Source organism: Cydia splendana, chromosome 10, assembly GCF_910591565.1.
Source record: "Cydia splendana chromosome 10, ilCydSple1.2, whole genome shotgun sequence".
NCBI classification, from domain to species: domain Eukaryota; kingdom Metazoa; phylum Arthropoda; class Insecta; order Lepidoptera; family Tortricidae; genus Cydia; species Cydia splendana.
In genome coordinates, this window is record NC_085969.1 from 1,330,011 (window position 1) to 1,356,678 (window position 26,668).

The 26,668-nt window shown below is 37.2% G+C and overlaps 1 protein-coding gene across 1 annotated transcript in view; it reads left to right on the forward strand.

Moving 5' to 3' along the window:
* LOC134794098 (protein Aster-B-like) overlaps positions 1 to 26,668 on the forward strand; it is a 58,187-nt gene that overhangs the window by 30,471 nt on the left and 1,048 nt on the right. Inside the window, exons 8-17 of the mRNA XM_063765798.1 lie at positions 445 to 564; positions 2,906 to 2,996; positions 3,593 to 3,683; positions 4,010 to 4,169; positions 6,636 to 6,743; positions 7,263 to 7,376; positions 7,780 to 7,858; positions 8,596 to 8,724; positions 9,397 to 9,604; positions 10,821 to 10,950. Coding sequence (XP_063621868.1) covers positions 445 to 564; positions 2,906 to 2,996; positions 3,593 to 3,683; positions 4,010 to 4,169; positions 6,636 to 6,743; positions 7,263 to 7,376; positions 7,780 to 7,858; positions 8,596 to 8,724; positions 9,397 to 9,604; positions 10,821 to 10,950 — 1,230 coding nt within the window. The remainder of the gene's footprint in view (positions 1 to 444; positions 565 to 2,905; positions 2,997 to 3,592; positions 3,684 to 4,009; positions 4,170 to 6,635; positions 6,744 to 7,262; positions 7,377 to 7,779; positions 7,859 to 8,595; positions 8,725 to 9,396; positions 9,605 to 10,820; positions 10,951 to 26,668) is intronic.

The window sequence follows — 26,668 nt, forward strand, 5'->3', positions numbered from 1 at the left end:
AGAGAATTGATAGTACATAACTCAATCAATGTATCTTTGCCCAGTTTAAAGAACCTTCATAAGTTGTAAAGGTATTTTTAACCAAACAAAAACTTAAAACGCTTTGCAGTGGGGTTATTTTAAAGAACACATATAAAATTGTATACCTTCTGTAAAATTATTAATAATTAAAAAGTCTTGTCAATTTCATTTCTGACAAAGTGAAACGGCAAATATTTCAAAGCAGTCGACAGCGTCCTTATTGCCTCACCATTAATATGTTGTAACATTGTTTAATAGTACTTAATACCACATCAGAGCCGTCTATAACGAAACCCTAAATACGTATAGCTGACGGAAATTTAATTTGTCAACGTTACTTTTACCTTTTACAAATCAGAATTTAAACTGTGTTTCGCCTTAATAATTGGATCAAACATCGAACTAACTAGACTTATTTTGCAGGTCCACAAGTGTTACGGCGAAGAGCTGGGCTTCAACTCTGACGACGAGGGATATTCGCGGGACCTGCCAGACCCTGCGGCTCTGCCTGAGATCATCGACCCGCCCGACACCGCCTCTGAGGTAAGACCGTCACGTTGTATTATTCGGATCCCACACGAGGTCCACAAGTGTTAAGGAGAAGAGCAGTGCCCTGTTTATCAAAAGCTTGTAAATTGTAATACAAGTGGAAGTCCCTTTCTAACAAAAGCTGTCAAAAAGGGACTTCCACTTGTATTACAATTTACAAGCTTTTGATAAACAGGGCACAGGACTTCAACTCTGACGACGAGGGATATTCGTGCGACCTGCCAGACCCGGCGGCTCTGCCTGAGATCATCGACCCGCCCGACACCGCCTCTGAGGTAAGATCAGTTCAGTTCAAATATACCTTTATTCATGTAGCAAGAAGCACTTATGAATAGTTAGTAAGTAGGTATTACATATACACGGTGGCTAAAAAATAACTGCATTCTCGTCGCTAGCAACGGTTGGCAAAGTTGCTTAGTATAATCCCAAAACCTCCCTGGCAACGGGAATGGAGTTATTTTTAGCCAACCTGTATATTATGTTAAGCTAATTATCAGAGTATTTTATAGATGTTAATATTATTCCATAATAATATTGGATTATTGTACAGATCGTCGATCAAACGATTATGGTTGTCACGTAACAATTATTTTCTCCAAGTGTTGGTGGCCTAGCGGTGAGCCGTGCGACTTTCAAACCGAAGTACGCGGGTTAGAATCGCGGCTCAAATGAGTTTCTTAAATTGGAAATTATGTACGAAATTGTGTTCATTATGTTAGAGACTAGTAACTTTTATGATTTTTAAACGTAAAATTAGACAGATTTTTTTGTCTAAAATGATTTTATCGAAGATTTTTATTATGTAAACTTGGGCCTACATTATCTACACAGGTAGCACCAAATGCAATTTTTGAAACACCTATTCCAAGTAAAGATTACACACTAGATTGCAAACATTTTTAACATCTTAAGCAAAACCAACCTTATTGTCAACTAATTTAAGTCCAAAATCAATTTAAACTCGCAAACAAATCTGTAAACCCGTCTATTTTTTTCTAATCACCCAACAAAGACGTATTGTTATCGACTTTTATCGATAGCAGGTGATAGGTGATAGCGATAACCGGTAGATAGTTACCGCTTGCTGTGCGTGAATGACGTGTCTGACGGTGGTATTCCATTTGTCCAATTTCTTTGTTCAATGTATATTGCTTCTCACATTTTGCTTAATGAGAGAGTGAGACGCAATGACATTGGACAAAGTGGACAGGTGGAATACCACCCTAAGTCTCAGAGTGTTTTTATTTTACTCTCCTCACTCCGAGAGTTATTTTTGCAGTTTTGAATTTGGAATCTTTTATTCCATTATAAGTTCAAAATTCGATGGGATCTTATCCTTTTAGAAGAAGGATATTATTTGCATGAATGTGAGATGGGGCTTGTAGGGAAGTCTAAGAAGTCCGTAAGTAAGCGTTTCTATACTTATGATTTTGACGTGAATATAGATAGATAATAATCTCTTACCGCCCACAAATCAAAACTTTTTATTTATTTTTATTTATTTATTAATTAATTCATTCATTTATTGCATTCATTTTTACTCGCATAGGCCTCTAGGCTAGATGTTAAAAGAAAATCGCTTACTTTTAGTTGTTTTTTGAGATTGACGGAAATTAATACACATAAGATACAAGTTCGAAAAGTAAGAATTTAGATTAGAATTGCATTAGTTAGAATTGGGTCAATGAATATCAATTGCCTGCTGAAAGAAAAGTAGAGTCAGCGATAAAAACTTGTGTCAAAAATGAAGTTATGACCAAAACTTATTACAAAGAGAGGAAACATGACGAACATTGGAAAGTAGGTGTACATTAGTGATGTACCGACTGTTGATTTGGCTGACTAGCCGACTAATCGGCGCTCGGATGGCCGATTAGTCGGCCGACTAGTCGGCTAGATCATTAGTTTGGTTTAAGTTCTATTCAAATGCACTAAAACACAATCGTTCGCGCTATTTATCATATTATAGTAATACTAAAAATAAAATAACATAAATTAAAAAATCCTAAGGCTATATTTATTTCATACGACGACCGGACAATCGGACATAAGAAAGCGACCACACGGTCAATATTTCTAACATCAGTTTTCGTAAGCACTCTAAATAGGAATTTGGGTAAAATTGGTGAAAATTCATGAGAATATTTGCTGTTTATTTCTTTTTGCCCTGTTTTTCTGTCACTTATAAAGTGCCGAGTTGCCGACTAATCGGCCATTTTTGCCGACTAGTCGCCGACTACAAATGAGGCCGGATAGTCGGCTTTCCCGACTAGTCGGTACATCCCTAGTATACATTATACATATGATGTTATGATGATGATGGTCGTGTTGTCAGGAGTTGGCGGAGACGTCGTCGATGGACGCTGGTGGCGACCGCGACGAGTCGCGCGAGCGGAACCAACGCGTCCGAGACTCTTCACCCACAGGTACCATTTACTATAATATGATGATGATGGTTGTGTTGTCAGGAGTTGGCGGAGACGTCGTTGATGGACACTGGTGGCGACCGCGACGAGTCGCGCGAGCGGAACCAACGCGTGCGAGACTCTTCACCCACAGGTACCATTTAATAGGGAAGATGACAAAATGTTAATTTTTATAACGGAATCTAGTACCTTCCTTTTTTTCTTTATTTATTCATAACAATAATATTATTGTGTTGAACATAAGCCTAAAATTAAATAGCATTTACCACAATAGGTAAATTGACGATAAAAAAACAAGACCCAAAGTCTCAAATTTAAGTTTCTTTTAAACTTCTACAAAAGAAAAAAAATTGTACCATTTGATTCCTTGCGTTTTATTACAAAATAGATTGTAAGACAAGCAGAAGTTGCTAAGCGGGCGAGGTGTTCAAAATTACCTTGACGCGCTCTTATTCTCTTAACAATAAAGTCGCGTCAAGATCATTTTGAACACTTCGCCCTCTTAGCAACTATTGCTGCTGACTATTTACCGTCAAAATCGCACTTTTCTTATTTTTCATAATATTGACTTACATACCTACTAATTTGGTTCGCAGTGGGCAACGGCAGCGGGCTCGGCGCGGACGGCGACGCGCTACCGACAGACATGTCGGACTCCAGCGACTCCGAGCCTGACAAACCACACAAGTCAGTACCACCAGTAAAATCAACCGTATTTACTAGGCAAGACGGTTCAAATTTGTTTAAAGTGTAATTTGACTCGCTCTTGGTATGAGTACGCTTGGTCGGTTAAAATAGAGAATAATGCAGTTTTTTAGAACAAACGAAATAATGTTACCTTTCAGCCAATCCAATCCAATCCAATCAAATGGCTGAAGAACAACTAGCCAAGTCATTGACCGCATCGATTAACCAGATGGCTGAACGACGTGTAGTCATCCAATTTACTGGCTAATATAAGCTAATGGCTGAGAATAAGGTGCAGTTATTAAAAACAGACTTCGTTGTTTCAGTGGCGGCGGCGCAGAGAAATGCTGTAACACCCACTCCGGCAAAGTGTTACTACGTCAAGAGTTCCCGTTTCCCATCGACCAGATGTTCACAATGATCTTCACCAATTCCAAGTTTAACCTGGAACTGCTGGCTGCCAGGGGCACGACGGACTATGTGCAGGTGAGCCATCTATCTTGTAAACTATAACGCTGTACCTTAACAATATGACACCCACAATGTTACCGCGAAATGAAGAAATGTTGTAACGTTAAAGGGGAGACTACGTCCTATGTTGGTAGGGGAAGTAAATAAGTACTACCAACTCGTTAGCAAAAATAAATTATTTATTTAAAAAAAACTAAAATTTAAGAAAGGTCGTGGGTGGTCAAGGCCCGTCTAGATTTACGCCCGAGATCCGGTACTGCCCTGGCTGGTCGAGGGTCCGCAGCAGGTGGGTGACACTCGTCAGCTCTTCAGTGCTGACGAGTGTCACCCACCAGGCAGGGGCGACGGCGGGCGAACGGCTATGGCTCCAACCCTGCCGTCGAGATGGTGGTGAAGGTGCGCTGTTGCTAGGTCGGCCGACGGCGATTTTTAAAATAGAACGACGCACCCTGTGGATTTCCAGACGTCTTAGTAAAGTGTTCCTGCTCGCTCTGCTATTGTGAACACCCTGTGATGATGATGATGGGACCATGGGAAAGCCGGTGCACCAAGCAGAAAGCGTGTTTGTGTTCACAAGCAGAGCGGAGTTACAAAAGCGAAGGAAAAGCACAGAGTAAGGAAGGAAAGAAGAACAAAGAAGTGAATTTAAATAAGTAGGAGGGTACGCACACATACTTACTCGTACCCGCCACTACGAGAACAAAGGAAATTGCAGTATCATTCTACATGGCATTTAGCAACAAGTGAAATGTATGATTTAAAAATGAATTACGCTAATTACGGAGCAAATAACAAAGGAGCTACTTTAACACTAAAACTTAAACTACTTTTCCTAATAAAATAACGTTCAACACTTTGCACTTACCAATAAGTGGGTGCGGGGAATCTTTAAAGTACGAATACGTCGCGAATCATTAATTAAATTACAAAGAAAGGTGTCCGCGCACACCTTAATAAAATATATTAGTACCGCGCGCTAGACGACACGGGTTCCCCCGTGTGCGCAACGGCACAACCGTATACGACGGCGAGGTGGCGCGGACTGGATGGCCAGTGGTCAACGGGAGGGGACAAGCGCGCGCGCAGCCGCTTCTCGATCCTTCCATGACGTCAATCAATGGACCGGTCGCGAGTACAGTCCGTACGAATAAAGTGATACATACAATACTTACCTATTATAATTATTTGATTATTTATACCTATTAATTATAATACTTTACAATAGTAAAGTAGAATAAGACGATTACTGTAAATATAAAGTTGATGAATAAAATTGTATAAATAATAATTAATTCATTTCCATAAATAATAATTGATTAAAATAAAAGTAAAATAATAATTCATGCGTTAATAAATTAAAATCTATTATAAATAAGTTATTTTTATTTAAATTTGATTAATTTAATATGTAAAAATAATAAAATCTAAGCTTATAATTAAAACATGTACGTACAACGTTACAATGTAACCCCCACACCGGCAAAGTGTTACTACGTCAAGAGGTCTCGTTCCCCATCGACCAGATGTTCACAATGATCTTCACCAACTCCAAGTTTAACCTGGAACTGTTAGCCGCCAGGGGCACGACGGACTATGTGCAGGTGAGCCATCTATCTTGTAAACTAACGCTGTAGCTTAACAACATGACACCCACAATGTTACCGCGAAATGAAGAAATGTAACCCCCACACCGGCAAAGTGTTACTACGTCAAGAGGTCTCGTTCCCCATCGACCAGATGTTCACAATGATCTTCACCAACTCCAAGTTTAACCTGGAACTGTTGGCCGCCAGGGGCACGACGGACTATGTGCAGGTGAGCCATCTATCTTGTAAACTAACGCTGTAGCTTAACAACATGACACCCACAATGTTACCGCGAAATGAAGAAATGTAACCCCCACACCGGCAAAGTGTTACTACGTCAAGAGGTCTCGTTCCCCATCGACCAGATGTTCACAATGATCTTCACCAACTCCAATTTTAACCTGGAACTGCTGGCTGCGAGAGGCACGTAAGGTTTCTTTTGTATCTTTTTACTGCGGTGTGCCAATAAAGAGTATTCTATCTATGTATCTATAAGATTGAAAATAAGTAAAAATGTCATTTTTGATACAATCTTTTATCACCCACTCCTACTTTTTTCAAACAGTTGAGTTGTAGTACTTATTGAGATAATTATATGAGCTTATACTCGGTGAGGTTGCATTGTTTTATCACAGATATGGTCACAATCATCAAATCCGCTCCATGGGATTGTGCCACCTGTCTTAAATAATGTACGCCAAATGTCAGCTTAATCAGGCATCGGAAACTGGGTCACATTTTGCTTCTTTATTTGAGAAAAGCATTCTAGTGACCTTGGCCAGAATAGGAATTTCATTACTAAACGGCCTCGCTTCGCTCGTTTATGTCACTCGAGCGACATTCCCCCTAGTTCCCTGTCTCTACACAGTATTAATGTTCTATTCTTTGTTCTTAGGCACCTTGGCAACCAGCCGCGGGTCTGAAATGCCGGCAAGTTAGCTACACATTAGGGCTCACGTCAGGACCTATAGGACCAAAGGAGGTGCACGTTACGGAGACACAAGTAAGTACTAACTTCTATATGTCTATCCAATTAGATCACATTTGACAAGATATTTAGTTATAACGTAAATTTTAGATAATGCCTTTACCAATGGGGTTGGCAACTGTCAAAGGTTTGCCTAGATGGCGCCATCATAGCTTGCCCCTTTTTCTATGAGATTTGGCTTAAAGAGCTGGCATCCAGGGTATTAAAAAAACAAAAATTTGACACAATTCTAGGGATTGACGGGGCAAGCTATGATGGCGCCATCTGCTAAAAACTTCCACCGGCCAACCCCATTGAGTTATGACTACCTAATGCCAGACCTTCCAATTTCACTTTTATGCCACCCCTTTGGCAGACACTCACGACAGCTATAGCTATAATAAGAGATTAATAAATGCTGTGGAGTATCTGCCACCGTGTGCACTAAATCGAAATTAACAACATGAAATTGTTATTTTAAGTTTTTAAAGGGTATATCTGTGCTGCCCCCTTCAATTCAGGCTTCTTATACTAATAACATGTTTAATTTCTCAGGTTATGAACAAGTGCTCATGTCCGGGACATCTTTACTCCATAGACTGCACGACAGAAAACGCGGGTATACCCTACGCGGACTATTTCACAGTTGAAGTCCACTATTGTTTGCAGGTAACTATTCATGATCATCATCATCATCATATATTTAAGAGTAAGGCTCTTGTCTTCCTTTGTTTGTTTCTATACTCTGTATCTTTAGGTACTTAAATAAAAGTAAACAAATAATTTGTACATTTTCGGGTAGTTATAACGTTAATTGATTAACCAATCAAATACAAAACCACCTGGATCTGTCACTGAACGACCTGACTTTAATCTACATTATTTGATCATTTAATGTTTTAATCTACCTTCAACTGGCTTAAGAAGCCATTTGAGGGTAGATTTTGTTTACTCTTTTTTAAATACCTAAAGATACAGATTATAATGAAGGTTAACATTTCATCGAAACGGAGTGTGCATCCTAATGTACATTCGGCGGCACAAGGCTATAATATTTATTTATTTGTTGCAGCGGGTAGCAGAAAATTCCACAAGCTTGCAGCTTTTCGCGCAAGTGCGGTATAAAAAAAACATGTGGCCCATGGTTAAAGGTATGAACACAGAATAAATAATAGTACTACCGTACAGAAAGGAAACTTCCTACAAAACCGAAGTTTGACAGCGGTTCAGGGTCGAAACATGCTGTCCCTTCATTAGGAATGTGGCACTATCCCTTTCGGCTATTATGGTTGTTATAATTCAAGTCATTATCTTATCTGTGGTCGTGCACGCAAAGGGACGTCAAGTTGTGCCAACGCTAAAAATTGCTCGGCGCAATGCTGACCCGAACGGAGCAGAGTTTGCCCGAAGCGAGGAGTTTCGCACCCCTGGTATGAATGCCCATGTCACAGACTACGCTTAGAAGCATTTACAAAGAAACACACTTAATACATAAAGACAGAGGTAACAACAGGCGGTCTTATCGCAATATATTGATAGCCTTTTTGCATATTGTTTACCGTAACTTCAAAAGGCGTTTAAAATGTCTAAATAATAAGTTTTTAAAATTTATCAAAAATTTCATTTTTAATACAAGCTATTATTGCTGACTGTACTTTTCTTTCAACAGCCAACTAATTCCTATGGCCACCTCCTGTGTCCATTATCAGATCAGCTCGATGGTGCCATTGCATTGTCGCCCAACTTACACATGTTTGTGAAGATTGTGAAGTTTCAGCTATTTCGAATAAAAGAAAATCAGTCTAAATTTAGCTTGCAAGATTTGACCCGAAGAAACATACATTGCATGTTAAATAAACGCTTGTAAAATATGACGTTATGTTACCAGCATTCCTGGAAAAGAACACAATGTCTGGTCTGGACGACTTCGTGCGACTCTTAGAAGCGAGGCTACTCGCCGAGGCGGAGGGCGCTCAGCCGGCGAAGCGAAAAGGCAGGCGTACGAGGAGGCAGACAGGTATCATCTATTCGTCCTATAATATTGTCCATATATAATACGAATCATAATGGATAAATATATGAATAAATATGAATATACATACCTATAATACCTTTAAACGAGCAATTCTTGTATGTTTATTTATATATATATTTCGGAGATGAAATGAAATTTGAAATTTCAGATTGAAAGATGAAATTTGCTATATGGGGGTTTTCGGGGGCGATAAATCGATCTAGCTAGGTCTTATATATCTCTGGGAAAACGCACATTTTTAAGTTTTTATATGTTTTCCGGGCAAAGCTCGGTCTCCCAGATATTGAATACCTATAATATGATATAGACAGCTATAGCGGTCTTCGTCTAACGTATTTTTTATTTATTTAGGCAACAAACAGTCTTATACAAAAATAATGTAATAATAAGCTATGTGTTAATAGATTATACATTTTTCACTTTAAAACTCTAATTTTGTTAGAAACATTACGTAAGGTAGTACAGTCACCTGCAATAATGTTACTCTTCGAAGGCCGCATAAATATCTGAAACGATTTTATTTATAGAGCCATAAGAGCGTGTCACATCGATAAATTGACATTCTTTAGCTCAGCCTAGCGGCTCGGATCGATCAAATATCTCAAACCAAATTTTATTATGCTATCTTTAGAAAATATTTTTTTTTTTTTTCAGCATCATCACAAGAAGCGGCTGCAGCTTCCGTAGTTAAACCCACAACGGCCATCTTAGCACCCCGGGCCAGCGTGTCCCGGCCGGCAGGGCAGAACAGCTCCTGGCTGGTCGGCATACTGGTGTTACTACTGCTGCTCAACGCTCTGCTCTACTACAGACTCTATTATACCGCGCCGAAGGCTATAGACGCCGCGGAGCTGCAGGACAGGTAACATTTAAACAATAAGGATTAGTTATACATGTCACTGAACTTGACAACAGACGTAAAGATGCTATCTTACCTCATCATGCTGTTATACGTGAAAATCAAAATGCAACCAAAGTACGAGTCGTGTTTGATGCATCCTGCAAAAACGACAATGGGAATTCGCTAAACGTCTTATTTATAATAGGACCGACTTTGCATCCGGATGGGACCTCGTTATGTACAAAGCGGCTCAGAAATCAAGTTTGTTGACTGTATTTAAAAATTAGATAGCTGTACTGTCTTACGTTATTTTGTCGATATTGACATACAGTAAAGTTTACTTGCCCTCGCATTTTTTTAAAGACATACCAAATAGCACCATATAAACTGAAATATATGTCATACATGTATATTTCAGTTTATAATTTCTATATGTATGACTACTTAATATACAGGATGATTCATGAGACGTGAGCAGGCGGCTTAGCACGGTCGCGTTTTTATCCCTTGTCACCATGCCTGTCACGTTCTAACAAGTATGTAAGTGCGAAAGGGACGCGCATAGTGATAGTCGATAAAAATGGAACCGTGCTGAGCCCGCTGGACTAATCCTGCACACTCAGTAACTGATAATTGATCGATCACCGTCGCATTTAGGAGAAACAACAACACTTTTTCCTATTTTTTAACTTTTTGGTGAGGGCAAATTTAATTCTCAACAATCATGGTCACCCTACACAGGACCTAATTAATAAACATAAAACCTCTTTAACCGTAATGGCGTTTTGATTACGAAGAAAATAAACTGTCAAACTTGAGTGAGATACGAGTTTTCAAAAGTAACCAGACCGTGATGACAGTAATGACATTAAATTTGACACAGAATATCGGTAGTTTAGTATTCTAATTTTAGGGTGACTATGCATGTCGTAATAAAATTAATAACTTTTTTTTCAACAAGACTAGAAAATTAACGTTATCCTCACTAATACTGATACGAAACAGTTGCTTATAATGAACGATATGCGCAGTGTTAGTCCTGCTCACGTCTCCTGAATCACCCTGTATAGTGTGACTACTTAAAAAACATATATCGAAATAGTAGATAAAAATAATTTGATTTGCTCCCAAAGTTGAAAATAGCACCCGTCAAACTAGGGTATGCGCCGGTGATGGATAAAAGTTCGCGTTGCGTTGATAATATCGTCACTGACTGAGTCATGTTATTTGTTTGCAGAATCAACTCCCTGAGCGGGGCACAGCTGGCGGACTGGTCGGCGCTGCTGGAGGCGCACTCGCGCCGCCAGCGCGGGCAGCTGCTCGCGTGGCGCCGCGCGCTGGACGCGGCGCGGCATCATCTAGCTCAGGTAAGCTCCGAGAGACAAAAAAATGGCTCATTCTATATAAAATTGAGTGCCTTTGTATGTACCCATAAATGGTTGATATTCGGAGCTAGGGTTTGCTCCCGGGAAATACCGGAACCGAAAGTACCGGGAATTTCCGGGATTTCGAGCCAAGCAAAGAACCGGGATTTCAAAATTGAAATCCCGGTACTTTCGGGACTAACATTTCCGGTACAATATTTAACTATTTTGACTGTTTTCTGTTACTTAGCATGTAAAATCAGTTTTTTTAAAGAAATATATTTTATCAATCTAACGCTGATGATAATACTTTTCTTTTACATATTAAATCCAAATAAAAATTGTCAATGGATTTATATGACAATTATAAAATTGCGTAATTTGAAACCTTAAGGGCATTAGTGTTTCTACGATAAATAATTTTATACGAATAATTACGTTATTTGTATACTAAATACGAGCAAAAAATAGAGTGAAGTTTGTAATTAATAAAATGCACCTATTAATTCGCACACGGTATAGGAAAATCATATGATAATGACATTTTAAATTGGAAAATTCTTATAAATTCTGGCTGAGTAATTTCTTGATTCCTCGTATTGATACTTCTATTACATGTACGTACATAAGTTACGCATGCGTAATTATTATAATTTTTTAAATCCTTTTTCACGAAACTGCTTACCTACACATTTAGAATAATTTATTTTTGCCGATGTTTTTCAACAAAGATAGTCAAAATATCACATGTAGGATTAAGGTGGTTCTCCTTATGCGAATTTCATACAATTTTATTGGTCAATTTTCTCTTAATACGTAGATTTACAGCACTTACAACCTTGATGTTTAGGTAGTGCATAATCGTCTGTCGTCGCCAAGTTAAAAATAATGACCAATTATTCAATATTTTTAATTAAAAACCATTTGAAAAATGCGAAGATTTTAGTTAAGCGCTTGTTTGTGTGAGTGATCTTTACACTATCCATGTAAAACAAGATGGCGAGATTCAGTTTAATAATAACCAACATAGATGTCACTTTAACACAGGTGACCTAACTAAGTAGTGTCTAATTTACTCAATAGATGGTAATAACGTAAGGGTATATAATTCACAAAATATGTTGTAATAGTTTAGCTTACAAACCATTTCCGTTAAAATTTGATCCCTACATTAGTACATGTAACTACCTAATCGGAGGTCAGGCCAGATTTGCTTTCTAAGGGTTTCTAGGAATTTTCGTTAATCAATTATCAGTTCAAAACTGGGATTGGTAGTAAGGTGATAATTTTTCAATGATTTTAAATAAAAATTATATATTCATAAATTATAAATGAATTTTCATTGATTTTACAAATTTATAAGATCATAACATTTATAATAAATTATTATTAAGTCCGCGAGAGTGTGAAGGGTACTTATTCCATAGATAAGCTGTGCGTTTTTCTGCATACGTTTTTTTAAACTACCTACCTACCGCTCTATTTTTTTCCCGTTCACCGTAAATTAGACTATTGTACGCAAGAGTATTGTGGTTGTGGTTTACTCGCTGGATTTATTTATACGGACGCCTAATAAAACTAAAACTCATTAACAGGCTTTTATTAGGTCGACCTGTATGTAACTAACTATGTACTTAATGGAATCTAAGGTAACTAATTTAACCATCTTCCAAGGATTGTAGCGTCATGAAAATTGGCAGCTGTATGTAGTTCTGATGACAATACAATAATATGGTACTGTCGAACTGATCTGATGATGGAGACAGGAGGTGGCCATAGGAACTCTCGACCTGTATGTAACTAACTATGTAATGGAATCTAAGGTAACTAATTTAACCATCTTCCAAGGATCGTAGCGTCATGAAAATTTACAGCTGTATGTAGTTCTGCGGGCTCAGCACGGTTCCATTTTTATCGACTATCACTATGCGCGTCCCTTTCGCACTTACATACTTGTTAGAACGTGACAGGCATGGTGACAAGGGATAAAAACACGACCGTGCTAAGCCGCCTGATGACAATACAATAATATGGTACTGTCGAACTGATCTGATGATGGAGACAGGAGGTGGCCATAGGAACTCTGTGATGAAACAACGCAACCTAATTGTGTTAGGGGTTTTTAGAATTTATAATGAGTATTAGTTGTCTGTCGTAAGAAAAGTATAGTCAGCGATAAAAGCTTGTACCAAAAATGAAATTTTTGCCATAAACTTATTTTACATTTTCGGTAAGTACCTAATACATGTCAAGTCATTACGGTAATTAGTTTCGACGTAAGCATTTTTTGTCTTCGGTACCTACCTGCTCTGCTATTATTATTATTATTTTAAAAAGTTTGAGAACATGTCGACATTCGTACTTTTTTGGAAAGCTGAGGAACTCATTTCTGTATTTTGTACGCAAAGTGTCATACTTTTTTTTTAAGTAATGCCTTAAAATGTTACAAAGTTTGGGGAAAATTACAAAAACATTGTGACTTCAAATCCTTTTTTTTTGAAAATTTTGGAAAGTTTTGGCAATCTTTTTTTATTTCACGTAATCAGTAGTTTATTGGCTATTAGGTGAATGTTTTTTTACGTCCAAATTTGAGTAGTTTTTTCACAATTACCACTTTTTAGTCGAAAGGCGGGTTTTGTAAACAAAAAACCAAAAAGTCATATAACTTGAAAACCAATGAGTTTTGACCCCTGGTTGACTGGACTTAAATCATTGCAAATGACCCATAGAATAACCCCTTTCAAGGAATACGGCGAAGACTAAGACTCCGCTGTCCGTTTGATCGTCCGTCCGTCTTCCGTTGTCGTCCGACAGTTGAAATTTTCATACAAATTATGAATTTAATATTATAGGACATTTATAGGACATTTTTACACAAATTGACTAAGCCCCACGGTAAGCTCAAGAAGGCTTGTGTTGTGGGTACCTACTCAGACAACGATATATATAATATATAAATACTTAAATACGTAGAAAACAACCATGACTCAGGAACAAATATCTGTATCATCATACAAATAAATGCCCTTACCAGGATTCGAACCCGGGACCATCGGCTTCATAGGCAGGGTCACTACCCACTAGGCCAGACCACACCACCATTCCGGGTATTTCTGTTGCCGTTATAACAACAAATACTAAAAACAGAATATAATAAATACTTAAGTGGGTCCCATACAACAAACGTGATTCTTTTTCCGTTTTTTGCTTAAGGCCGGCGCCCCACTTCTGCGCACGCTACATCCACGGCCCACGTTTTAATACAAACCGTGGGCAAGCCCACGAAATTTTGTATATGGTCTAAGATCCCACATATATGGTCGACCTTCACCAATACGTCTGATGGATGAAACTTATATTTTATGAAAGAAAATATGTTCCAGAACATAAATAAATAGGGTTGCCTAAAGAAATATGGTCATGGCTATTTTTAATAAATTTTTGAAAAAACATTTTTTCGTCAAATTTCACCGATTTGTCTGACGATCGAGATAAGTTTCAATGGAAAGTATACAACTTGTACAACATAAATCAACTAGGTTGCCTATCTTTTTCCGATCACTATTATGTGGTTGCCGTGTTTAAAGAGGTGATTTTATATCGATAATTGCACTCATCTGTCTGAAGCTTGAATTATACATCAAAATGAAAAAAATCATGAAAATAGTGCCTAAAAAACTCATTCAAATAAAATTAAAACAAACTTGATCAGTTAAGCCGTTTATGAGTTATCGATAAAGTCTTCCCTTCTTATTTTATTTAAAATCCTGGCAACCCTTATTTGTGACCGGATTTTCGCAGGCAACCCTATACCATTGTATTTGCAATAAAATTGCCATCATTTTGATGTATAATTCAAGCGTCAGATAGATGAGTGCAATTATCGATATAAAATCACCTCTTTAAACACGGCAACCACATAATAGTGACCGGAAAAAGATAGGCAACCTAGTTTATTTATGTTGTACAAGTTGTATACTTTCCATTGAAACTTATTTCGTTCGTCAGACAAATCGGTGAAATTTGACGAAAAAAATTTTTTTTTCAAAAGTTTATTAAAAATAGCCTTGACCATATTTCTTTAGGCAACCCTATTTACGGGTCATCCATTAATTACGTCACACGAATTTCTAGGTTTTTTTACCCCTCCCCCCCCTCCTTGTCACACTTGGTCACATTTGGCAAACCCCTCCCCCCTGGTGTGACGTCACATCAACGAAATCGGCAAATATTTATTTAATATTTTATCAAAATATTTTTGACAAAAGAAATATTAGTAATTTTATAACCCAAAACTGATTAAGAAATAAAATTAAACGAATAAAAACGATTATCGTTTCTAAGACTTGTTATTTAAATGTATATTGGCGTATAAAATAATTTAAATAAATTTTCGGTTACTGATGAAGTTAAAGTGACGTCACAAAGTTTGTGACTCCTCCCCCTTGTCACAACATGTCACATTTTCTTGACCCACTCCCTCCTCCTAAACGTGTGATGTAATTAATGGATGACCCCTTATTTATGTTCTGGAACATATTTTCTTTCATATTTTCATAGTTTCATCCGTCAGACAGGTTGGTGAAGGTCGACCATATATGTGGGATCTCCTACTAATAGGAACGTGGGTCGTGTACATAGCGTGCGCAGCAGTGGGGCGGCGGCCTAATGGTACGGAACCCTTCGTGCGCGAGTATAAATATGTATAGGAATATATAATATAATCGATAAACGTTTATGGTTTGTCACGATGTGTGACATTCGTATTTAATTCTTTATATTTTTTTGCACCTGGTCCTGTCCTGCAAACTGCATCATGCATATCCACTTCAGATTCTTTTTGACTAGGCTAGGCCGATCATCATTGTTTATTGTGTATTGCATTTCCATGTTGCTACATAAAGGTGTTACAATACAATTTCGAGTACAGTGACATGGACCCTGTAAGGGCACAGCAATTCTTATTCTAAAATAACAAATTAATTCTAGGCATGTCAAACAAATTAAAATAGGTAATAACAAACATTAAAATATATAATAATATGTACATACAGTCGACGTCAAAGATATGTTTACATGTTTGCACCTTACTCCCTTGTAATAAACCGAAAAATGTAAACATATCAAAGACGTCGACTGTACATAGAAAAATTCGCCCTTGCCGCCGTGACCTAGCAGAGGACGCTGGTTCGATTCCACCCCGGGGCACTGGAGGCCTTGGTCACTTTTTCTTAAGCCGCGTCTCGATATCGCGCGGCGGCCGCGCAAGCATTGTTCGACCGCGGCAAATCTGTATTTTGGCTCGCGAGCCATTTTTGGCACCATCTTGAATTATAGCGCGGCAGCCGCGCGCGGCAAGCAATCCGACGATCGACCAGTTTGTACTCAGGAACCATGGACGTACGTCGTCGTGCAGCTGCCGCTTTAATAATTATTTATCATATTGTTCACAAGAAACCAAAACGGAAAGTTCGATGGTGGTAACAACATGGTGGTAACTAGTGGGAATAACCTCCAAGTTACATATGAATGTAAAATTTCAGCTCAATCGGAAATCGGGAAGTAACAGGCCTATTCGGATTTCGAGATAATCACAAGATCTTGCAACGATTTAGAGATCAACTAGATCTACATTAGATATCGACTAGATGTGACTTGGATATCTAAGTCATAACTTGTCGAAATCGTTCAAGAGGACCTCCAGAATCGCGGAAACGTCAAAGGTCATTGGGCGTTTTTGACCCGCTTTATGAACTTTCCCGTACAGAGACCAAACTAGTTTTAAAATAGAGAATTTAATCTCACTTTTTTAAATATGTAATTTTTTTATGTATCAACCGGCAGAAAAAAGTTATTCAACAGTATGTGTACGAGATAGTGTTAGGGTCAGTTGCACCAAACTGTTCGTACCGTTAAAGAGTTCGCTAATTTTTGATGTATGGAAAGTTTCATAGTAAGGCGCCGGGGCGCGCCGGCTGACGTTGATCAGTCTGTCAAATGTGGTTGGTGCAACTGGCCCTTAGTGTTGTGTGTTGTTATTGGAAGAAATAGTATTCAAAACTATTACTGCTCGTGTATACAAGGCCATCGCACTACCGTCGGAAGGGTTTAGGCGGAGTATGTCACTTTCTTACGAGGTCACTTTCGAGCTAGGTCACTTTCTGAGGACGTCACTGTCTGAGGACGTCACATTCTGGGTTTGTCACTTTCTGTGGTCGTCACATTCTGAGTACGTCACTTTCTGAGAACGCCACTTTCTGAAGACGTCACATTCGGAGTTCGTCACTTTCTGAGTACGTCACTTTTTTAGCATGCACGTGCACCGTGCGCCTGCACGAACAATGGATACCAGAAATTATATTAGCGGTACGGTATAAGGCCACTTTTATGTATGACATACAGAATGTTTTTTCAGTGACCATTGAAGGGAAATACGAATCTATAGACGATAACAGGAAACTGTCGTTGCCGTTTGGATTCAGACGCCCGTTATCCTCTATAGATTCATATTTTCCTTCAATGGCGACTGAAAAAATATATGTATACATAAAAGCGGCCGTATGCCGTACAGCTGATTGCTGGTATCCATTGTTCGTGTAAGTATACGCTTAAATCTTAGTATAAAAAAGTGACGTACTCAGAAAGTAACGCCCACGAAAAGTGGCGTTCTCAGAAAGTGACGTGCTCAGAATGTGACGACCTCAAAAAGTGACGAACTCAGAATGTGACGTCCTCAGAAAGTGACGTCCTTAGAACGTGACCTAACTCGAAAGTGCCCTCTTAAGAAAGTGACATACTCCGCCTAAACCGTCGGAAGCTGTGCACATGCTGCAAGCGTAGTCTATTTTTTATCATGGGCCAGGCATCAAGAAGTGATTGACGCGCCTGCTGCTGCCTTTTTAGACGAATTAACAATTGATTTTGATCAAGCAGAATAAAAATATTGTTTTTTTAGAACTGGATTTTATTTTTGTTCCTATTTATATTAAACAATATAACAACAGCAACGTAATCTAACAGCAGCTATTCAAAGTATATTTGAAATAATTCCAATAGTTCTGACTTAATTCATTGCAAAAATGCTATAATGATGAGAAATGATTTTTATTTTTTTCTCAATTCTCCCATGTCTTGCAAGAATGCGACTCATACCAGTGGGTAGCAGATACATTTACCTACATACCTAGCCCTATTTCGTTTGTGTACGCTGTGGGTCATATGTCCGAACAAAACGCCCAATGACCTTTGACATATCTACCTTACAAATATCTTTAAATTATCCGTATTGTAACTTGTTGAAGTCTAGTAGAAATCTAATTCATTTTCCGAATCGAGCCGTAAGCCTAAATTTAGCTTTCAAGATTTGACCTAGATACACTAACTAACATACATAGTAACAGGGCAAATTTAATTAATTGTTTTTTTTTTATATAAGTTTTAGTGTTTTGTTATAAAGTTGTATAAATGTTATTAAATAAATAAATAAGCTTATTAATTGTAAATAATATAAAAACTTAAGTATAGTAATTTCATTTTAAGTAACTTTAAAACTATTCCAGTCTCAACTAGATTTTCTTAAAATTTATTATCCTCATTCCTTATTAGTTAATATTATCTATTTTGATCCTTTTTAGCTGATCATCAAACACAAACATCCGCTACCGATATCCTGCCTACGGGAGTGAACTCCTAAATATCACCTGGCCACAACAGAACCAGTGAAAATGAAAAAAATAAGTACCTATTTGTAAATATACTCAAATTTGGTAAAATCATATGTTGTTTTTTTTTTAATTTAATAGTACAATAAGAAAATACTTTTATTTTCTTTAGTTTACTGTGTTGTAATAGTTATGATTACTTAAACATTACCCAGGGCCTAAAATGAATAAAGTATGGAATAATATTTCGCCCTGAAAAACTCTGAAATATACTTTGTAGCATGTGGTATGTATAATGAATGATTTATTTATTTGAAACAATATACCCTGTATTGTATTAATCCTTGGCAGTGCTTTTAACAATTTGTTCGAAAATGTGCGGCAATAATGACGTTTATTAAAAGTCAGAATCTTATTAGTGTCATAAATAAGAAAGATAATCAGAAAGGTCGAAGAAGGTTACCTCAGGAGCTACTAACACATACAGGCTGCTCCAAAGTAAAAAATCGTAATTAGTTAATTTCTTCGTAACCACTACCACTACACCGGTTGTTATGATACTGTCTACTGGCTCTAAATACCCTAATGCATGTGTACGTTTCCGTTTTGTCCCATGGCCATACATACAATATTGTCCATGGTATCAGTCAGTATGTGCCCTACATATACATATCCAAACCCAAACAGGCGACGCATGACATAATTATTTAAAAACAAGTATTTCGGTCTTAGCGGCCATTCACGCCATTTTTGAGGCAAATCTCAAGAGCTCGCGGAGTGCACTGAATACGCTTAGCCCGCACTTGATCAATCAACATTACGAAGTTTTTAATTTTTTCAAGATAAGTAAATATTTAAAAAAACTATGAAATTTAAGTGTAAAAAAATACCTAGTCAGCATACTATTATACAATAAATAAGTAGGTAGGTACTTATTTGGCGAAGCTAATGACAATTGTCACAAGAAACATGACAATTGTTACGAAGTTTCGACACAGAACTCATTTCCTGTTAAGAATTACCCAAAATTCTTTTAAATCTTGTGACAATTATATAAAATATATATGAATCAAAAAATATATAACCATTATACCATTGCGGTCGAGCGGAGTATCACATTATTGACCGAAGCGAAGCGAAGGTCTACGTTTTGACTCGGGCATTTTGCTTTCGTATGTCCGGATGTTCTCCTCTACAGGTCGCAATTCTTAACCGATTCTCGTGAAATTTTGTGACCGAATTTTATGACTAAATAAAATTTTTTTGTCAATCCGGTTTTTGGAAATTTTTAAAAATGGCGGAGTTGTGATACCTGGCGCCTAAACAAATAGTCGTATCGATATCATAAGACTTTTTTCTTTTTGAAACATGTTTACAGAGTTAATAGCAAAAAATGCAGAAAAAAAATATCGCTGGTTTAGGCGGTATTTAGATATTTAATTTTAACTAATTTTAATTTGAGAAGGAGTAGCTAAATTTCGGCAACCCATCTAAGAACTATTTGGCTCAGTTTGTAAACGTTCGCTTTTTCTGTTTGCACAGAGGGTCTGGGTTCGATCCCCAGTAATTGTATGCTGGGATATTATAACTTTTTGTATTTTTTTACACATAAATTTCGTATTGTTTTTCTTTAATTTACTATACACCGTGTTTTTATTGAATTCCGTTTACTTCGGGGTATAGTTAAGTACGTTTATAAGAACTAAATGGCATAGTTAATTTTCAAAAAAAAATTTTTTTTTTGTTTTCTTTTTTGTTTTTTTTTTTGTTTAAAAAGTAATTAAATGTAGCATATAGCGTTGTTGTAACACGGGCATTACATTTAACTCAACCAAACAATTGAAATCTGTGACATATCAATGTCATTTCGTACATCAATCGACCGAGATTGTACTTAAGTTTAGTAGCAAATGTATGAACTCATTCTAAACACTAATCAATATGTAAGCCGGCCCTAAGGCAAGTGTACACGCTTGTAGAGGCCTTATAGTAAAAAAATAAATTATGGATTATCTCCGAAATGGACTTAATTAGAACATCGGTGTCTTTGAGAAAGTTACTTGATTTAAGCTCAGGAATGCACCCTTGAAATTAACGGAAATCAAAAAAAACACGGTGTATTTAAAGCTCTTAGCACCATGTTATTTCAAGCTCTGCTCGCGAGGTCTACAGCTCACAGAGCCACTAGTTATATTATAGTAGACAGTATTCACAGATTCTGCCCCTTTCCAACTTTCTTCCTCTGCTACACGTAAGGTTGGGCAGGGCCGGAACATGGGGCAGAATCTGTTAATACTGTCTACTATTATTATATAATATCGTAATGTGGTACCCCGGTCGACTACAAGGTACTATCGTTATGGTGCGGCACAAACTCATGCGGTATTATGAAGTAGCTACTAAATAGCACGTAAGAATTATAAATTTGTGCATTGACCAATTATTGAAACTTACTTAATATTAGGTCAGGCAACGAAAAGGTATACATACAGGGTGGATTTTCTTCTTGGGTCAGTGAGAGCAGCTACCATATCCCGTGCTGCTACGCGAAAACGCGGTCTTATTAGAAGACCTTCCCTATCACCCCTATCATCCCTATTCATCCCGGTTGACGGTATCTTCTCTTTTCCGCCTTTTATGTCTATAACTTTTGATTTTTTTTGTGTTCTAATAAACGCTTCGAATACATTTTTCTATACATCATCCGAATCCAGGTATCACACGTATTTTTAGTAGTATCTCTATTTTTCACCATTTTGAACTTGTCGACTAGACTACACTCTGCATGTATAAGTACTTCTAATATCTATTAGTGATATTAAGCTTTTTGTATCACTTTAGTAATTAACTTGAAATACTTATTCTTTGAAGAAGGAAAGTCGGATCAATCGTTAATTAATAAGCAGGCAGAGTAAAACAAATATCGGGCGAGTACTAGGGAATTGAGTTTCTCCCACCGCTGTCCAACGTAGTGTGAACTGAGTGCCTAGCCAAGATATCAATCGTTTGCGCCATAGCGAACGAAACTCTGACGTCTCTCTGTCGCAAATGATTGGCATCTTGGCTGAACCCTCTAGAGATCTAAGAACTGTGAATAATCGGAAAATACGACCATACTGGTTAGCCCAAGCGGTCATCCCATTCGACGCGCTCGGTAAGCGGATGGAATAGTAGCTTTAAAGCTTGCATTAGGTTAGGTAGGTACTTTCCCCTAAACTAAAACATGAATATTTCAGTTCTGCATTGAAATTTAACTTTGTGTCCATGCACATTTTTGGGCTCATTCTACACCGTCAGCATTCCGTACTACCACTTAAAAAAATGTCCCGAGATGTCCGTTCCATTACGTCACGTTTTAGTACTTCACTTGTACGTGTTTGACGCACGGACGTAGAGAGTAAACTGGATAGTGTACACTGGCCAAAAAGTGTGTCCACATGAGAGGTCAAACCTGAGCCCTCCAACTCTTTCTAATTAGGGTGACCATAAGTCATATGAATGTGGGATATTAGCATAAGATGGAATGTATAGTTTGGCCAGGATCTTTTCTCATTCGTGCATAATCAGAGAGAATCATACTGTATTTACCCTATGCTAGTATAATTGCCCCAGAAAAGAGATGGATATAGTTTTTTTCTCTTCTGTAAAACGCTTCACACAACCTTACTTAATTTAGTCGTTATAAAGCTTTTAGTCGTTATAAAAGCTGTTACAGATGGGATGGGCGTATTGGATCGCGATCAATGCGATCGTGGTTTATTGTGAGGAAGGTGGTCCGCCGTACGTCCATCGTACGTATTGGGTGAAAACCAGCGTAGTGTCTTACAGACACTGCTTATGCTGAGCGGCATCCTATTTGGTGTATGTTTACTGTATTGTTAACTTTATGGTGTACTTACCGTAATGTAGGTATGTTTTTGTACGCCAAATAAATATTTTCTATTTCTATCAAAGACAGCTATAAGAGAGAGCGAGACAAATATCCAGGGTCGGGTAAAACGTTGTAGTTGTACTTGGTAATTCGCAAATCGTATCGATTAAAAACGCTGCCTTCGGTCGTGTTTTAATTTATCACCACTCGTTGCGAATTTAATTCCTACTTTCAACACTTGCAACGCAAATAAATTTATATTATTACTATGCCCACTGGTTATCGATACTAGTCATTTTGTGAAGCCCTAGCGTAGCGTAACAATTTATGTTTTTACACGAAATTATCTTGATTATTGACTAAAATGATAAAATATTAGCACACGACGAAATAAAAACTTACATTTAACTGTGTAAACCGGCATTCTACACTATTTATGCTCTTCATAATTCATAATTTAACAAAATACCTATCACTATCAATATCATACTCATGGTGTGTTCATATACGTGATGACTTCCCTTTTGCATACTTTAGCTATTCTTTAAGCGTTAGCGTCATCGTAGATCTGTAATTGAAACAACATTTTCAAATTTGCCGCTTTTGTATACTGACGGAAATGTCGGCCCAACCTATATAGAATCGATTACATATATATAAATAGTTAGAATTAACGTTCCAGTAATTAAATACTATGTATAAAAATATGAGTCTGTAATGTCCAATCTGTAATGTAAGGACTTCGGATTTAATTTTTGGCAATTATGTAGCTCTCATTACGTGAACCGAATAATTAAACATGCCAAAATAAGTATATCTTTATTTATTTATTAGTATACTATTTAGGTAAAGTTATTTTTACATTAAGTAGGAAATAACAATTTTGTAAGACCGATCCAAATCGTACCGACATCATGGTGACCCTAATCGTCATTAAGTTGGGGATACCAATTAATATTCAAAGTTACTACAATTTCTACCATATTCAATTTACTGTTTTTTTGTTGCGCACATGCTTGGCTTAATCAGTTAATAATATTAACATCATAATAATTAACAAATTACTTAAAAGATATCAGAACTGTAATTAGAATATAGCACTAAAATAGTATAAGAAGGTAATGAATTTCAGTAGTATATTGATATAATTTCTATCACAATGGTATCTTTTTAACATTGGCAACATGTGCGAGTGAGACACAGGGCTCAGGTTTTTCTATCTCATGTGGACCGTTTTCTCTAGTCTGGTACGAACAACATTCTGTCTCGGTGATAAGGTTCAAATTAGTATGGCAAAAAAACTGACAACTCGCTCCAGTTTAAACAATATTTTTTTTTTTTTTTTTTTTTTTATTGAGAATTTAACAGAAAAAATACAATATTTAGTACCTTAATCTAATGTTTCGCCAAACTGTGAGACAGTTTGTTGGCGGTGCGCTCTAAACTAATCTTAAGCTAAATAGGTACACGAATTATTAAGTGACAAGTTAAGTTATCATTAAGAACATATAAATTTACCTATATGTATGTATCCTAAATCTATCTTGCGATAATCTAACATAGTACTAATAGTGACATTTCATAACACGAACATAACAGGAAGAATTCTTATAATATTATAGCGGCACAAACGCTTTGTTAACACAAGAAAGTAGGTAGCTAGGTTAAATTTTCATATTTGTGTAGTAAAATCTGTTTAAATTTCGACTTCAATCTACCTATGTTCAATTTAGGTGTTTCAAGTAAAAGAGGGTACTCGTTATAAATTTTGGGGATCAAGTATTCTTTTGTTCTTCGACCATAATAGTTTTTTGCTGACGGTTGTGTCAATCTTATTCTCTTAGCAGACCTAGTGTCACGCTTACTTATTCTTGGTATTTTACAATCATCAGTGTAGTAACTATGTAACACATTTAAATATACAACCTTACAATGCACAGGAAGTATCTTACAAGTTGAGAAAAGTGTATCATAATTATGTCTGTGCTTTTTCCTAGTTTTATAACCGACCAAATATTTAATTAATCTTATCTGGAGTAGCTTTATTTTATCTAAATAAGTTTTAAAGGTAAGTCCGTAACAGCTGAGTCCATAGCTTAATAATGCGTCAGCAAGTGCATGGTAAACAATGTGCAAGGTGCGTTTATTAACAATTCGATTTAGGTGGTAAAATTGACCCAAAATAGACCTAAGCCTATTGCATATTTGATTTATATGAAGTTTGAAATTGAAATGTTTATCTATTAGTAATCCCAGATACTTAAATTCCTCAACTACTTCTAATTTATTACAAGTGCAATTATTTTTATTTTTATGTAAACATTCATATGAATGTCCTACGACATTAATTTCACATGCCTTTACATTTTTGGCTATCTTGTTGTACGGAGAAAATATATGCATACATTTAGTTTTATTTAAATTCAAAATTATTCCATTGTCATGGGCCCATTTAGTAACATTCTCAAAATCCACCTGCACCTTACTCACCATGTCTGCGACGTCCTTGCCGGCGAACAACAGGCACATGTCATCCGCGTACATGTAGACTGTGCAGTTTTGGACTACATTCGACACGCTGTTCACATGCATGATGTACCCGACCGGCCCATATACAGAACCGGTCGGCACACCGAGAGCGACGTGCGCGTCGGTACCCGACTCCCCGTTGATGGCCGTGCGCAGGGTCCTGTTGTTTAGGTATTCGCGGAACCATTGTTTCGTGGGTCCTCTGATGCCACATTCATCCATTGCCTGCAACAGCTGCTCGTGGTCCAGCGTGTCGAATGCTTTTTTATAATCAATAAACAAAGCAAATACCTGTTGTCCGCCGTCAATATAACTTCATGGTTTGACGTACCTACTTAGTGGAATCTACAATTTCCATACAAATGTGGCTTTCCATTCAGACAATGCAATGGTCCTTATGTTTCATGTGCAATAAGAACCTTTTTATAAGAATTTCAGTTGGAAAGGACCTTATTGCACTTGAAGTATAAGGACCCATTTGTAATGGAAAGCCACAAATATTTGGAGGATTTTTTTACTATCAGGATTGAATATGCCAGTGATTTTGAGCTGGAAGAACTAGATAAACAAATTATTATAATATATAGGGTCTGTGAGACTCAGGTCTATTTTTTTTTTGGAAAAAGCTCTTTTGGACCATTTGGAAACGCTCATCATTCATTGCGGTGTGAAAACAAACATTGTAGAAAGTATGTAATCGTGACCTTTGAAATTTACAATTTGGAATGTAGGTAGCTTAAAATCGGACCAAGCTAACGCCTCGGCCAGGAGCCACGAAACGTACGCTACGTGCATATAATGTGGGTATTGCTTATGTAGGTAGTATAACAAATGTATGGCAGTCGAAGGCAGCGTCGAGCAAAAAATAATAATAAAGGTCTGCATACGGTCACGAATTTATTGTATGGACCTCTATATACCTCACCGATAATTGCATGTGATTTCCGTTCCATTCCGGTATTTGTAGCAAGGTCTGTCGAGGCCTTACAGAATATAGCGTCCGTGACCATAGACAATCCGCCCATTCTGGTGCTAAATTCAGTTCGTCTGGATGCGCCTTTACCTTAAATTAATCTTGCAAAAAAATTCATCTCTTACACCGCGCCATCTAGTTTACACTTTTGTCCCTAGTTAGCTAATGAGAGTAATCAGAAAAGCCATCTTCTGTACTAGCGACCTCTAGTCTGTTTTGGCTTAATGGTCACAAGACTGACACTGGGGGATATGGTAGTGTGCGTGAATGCATGAAATTGCAATATTTTGCAGTTTTGTCAGATTTTGATGAAATGAGACACTGCTGAGTGGAATATATTTCGATTTAGACGTAATATTTTTTATTGTTTGCGCCAATATTAACACATCTTAGAAAATTGTTTGGGTTTTGAAAGAAATAGTGATAATCCGCAATTTGTGCACAATCACGCCATCTTTTGGTGGCTAGTCGGCAGGACAGCCCTACACATCCACCTTAAACCATATTACATTATATTGTAGTATAGTACTCAGAGGCAGTCCATATCACAGTTAATGTAGGCAATGATTAAGTGGCTTATAAACACATATTATGGTAAAAAATATGTGTGTGTACCTTTACTATGGTACTTTTTATATTGTACCAATGTTTAGAGAACGATTCATGGTCATTTTACGCTTTTTTTTA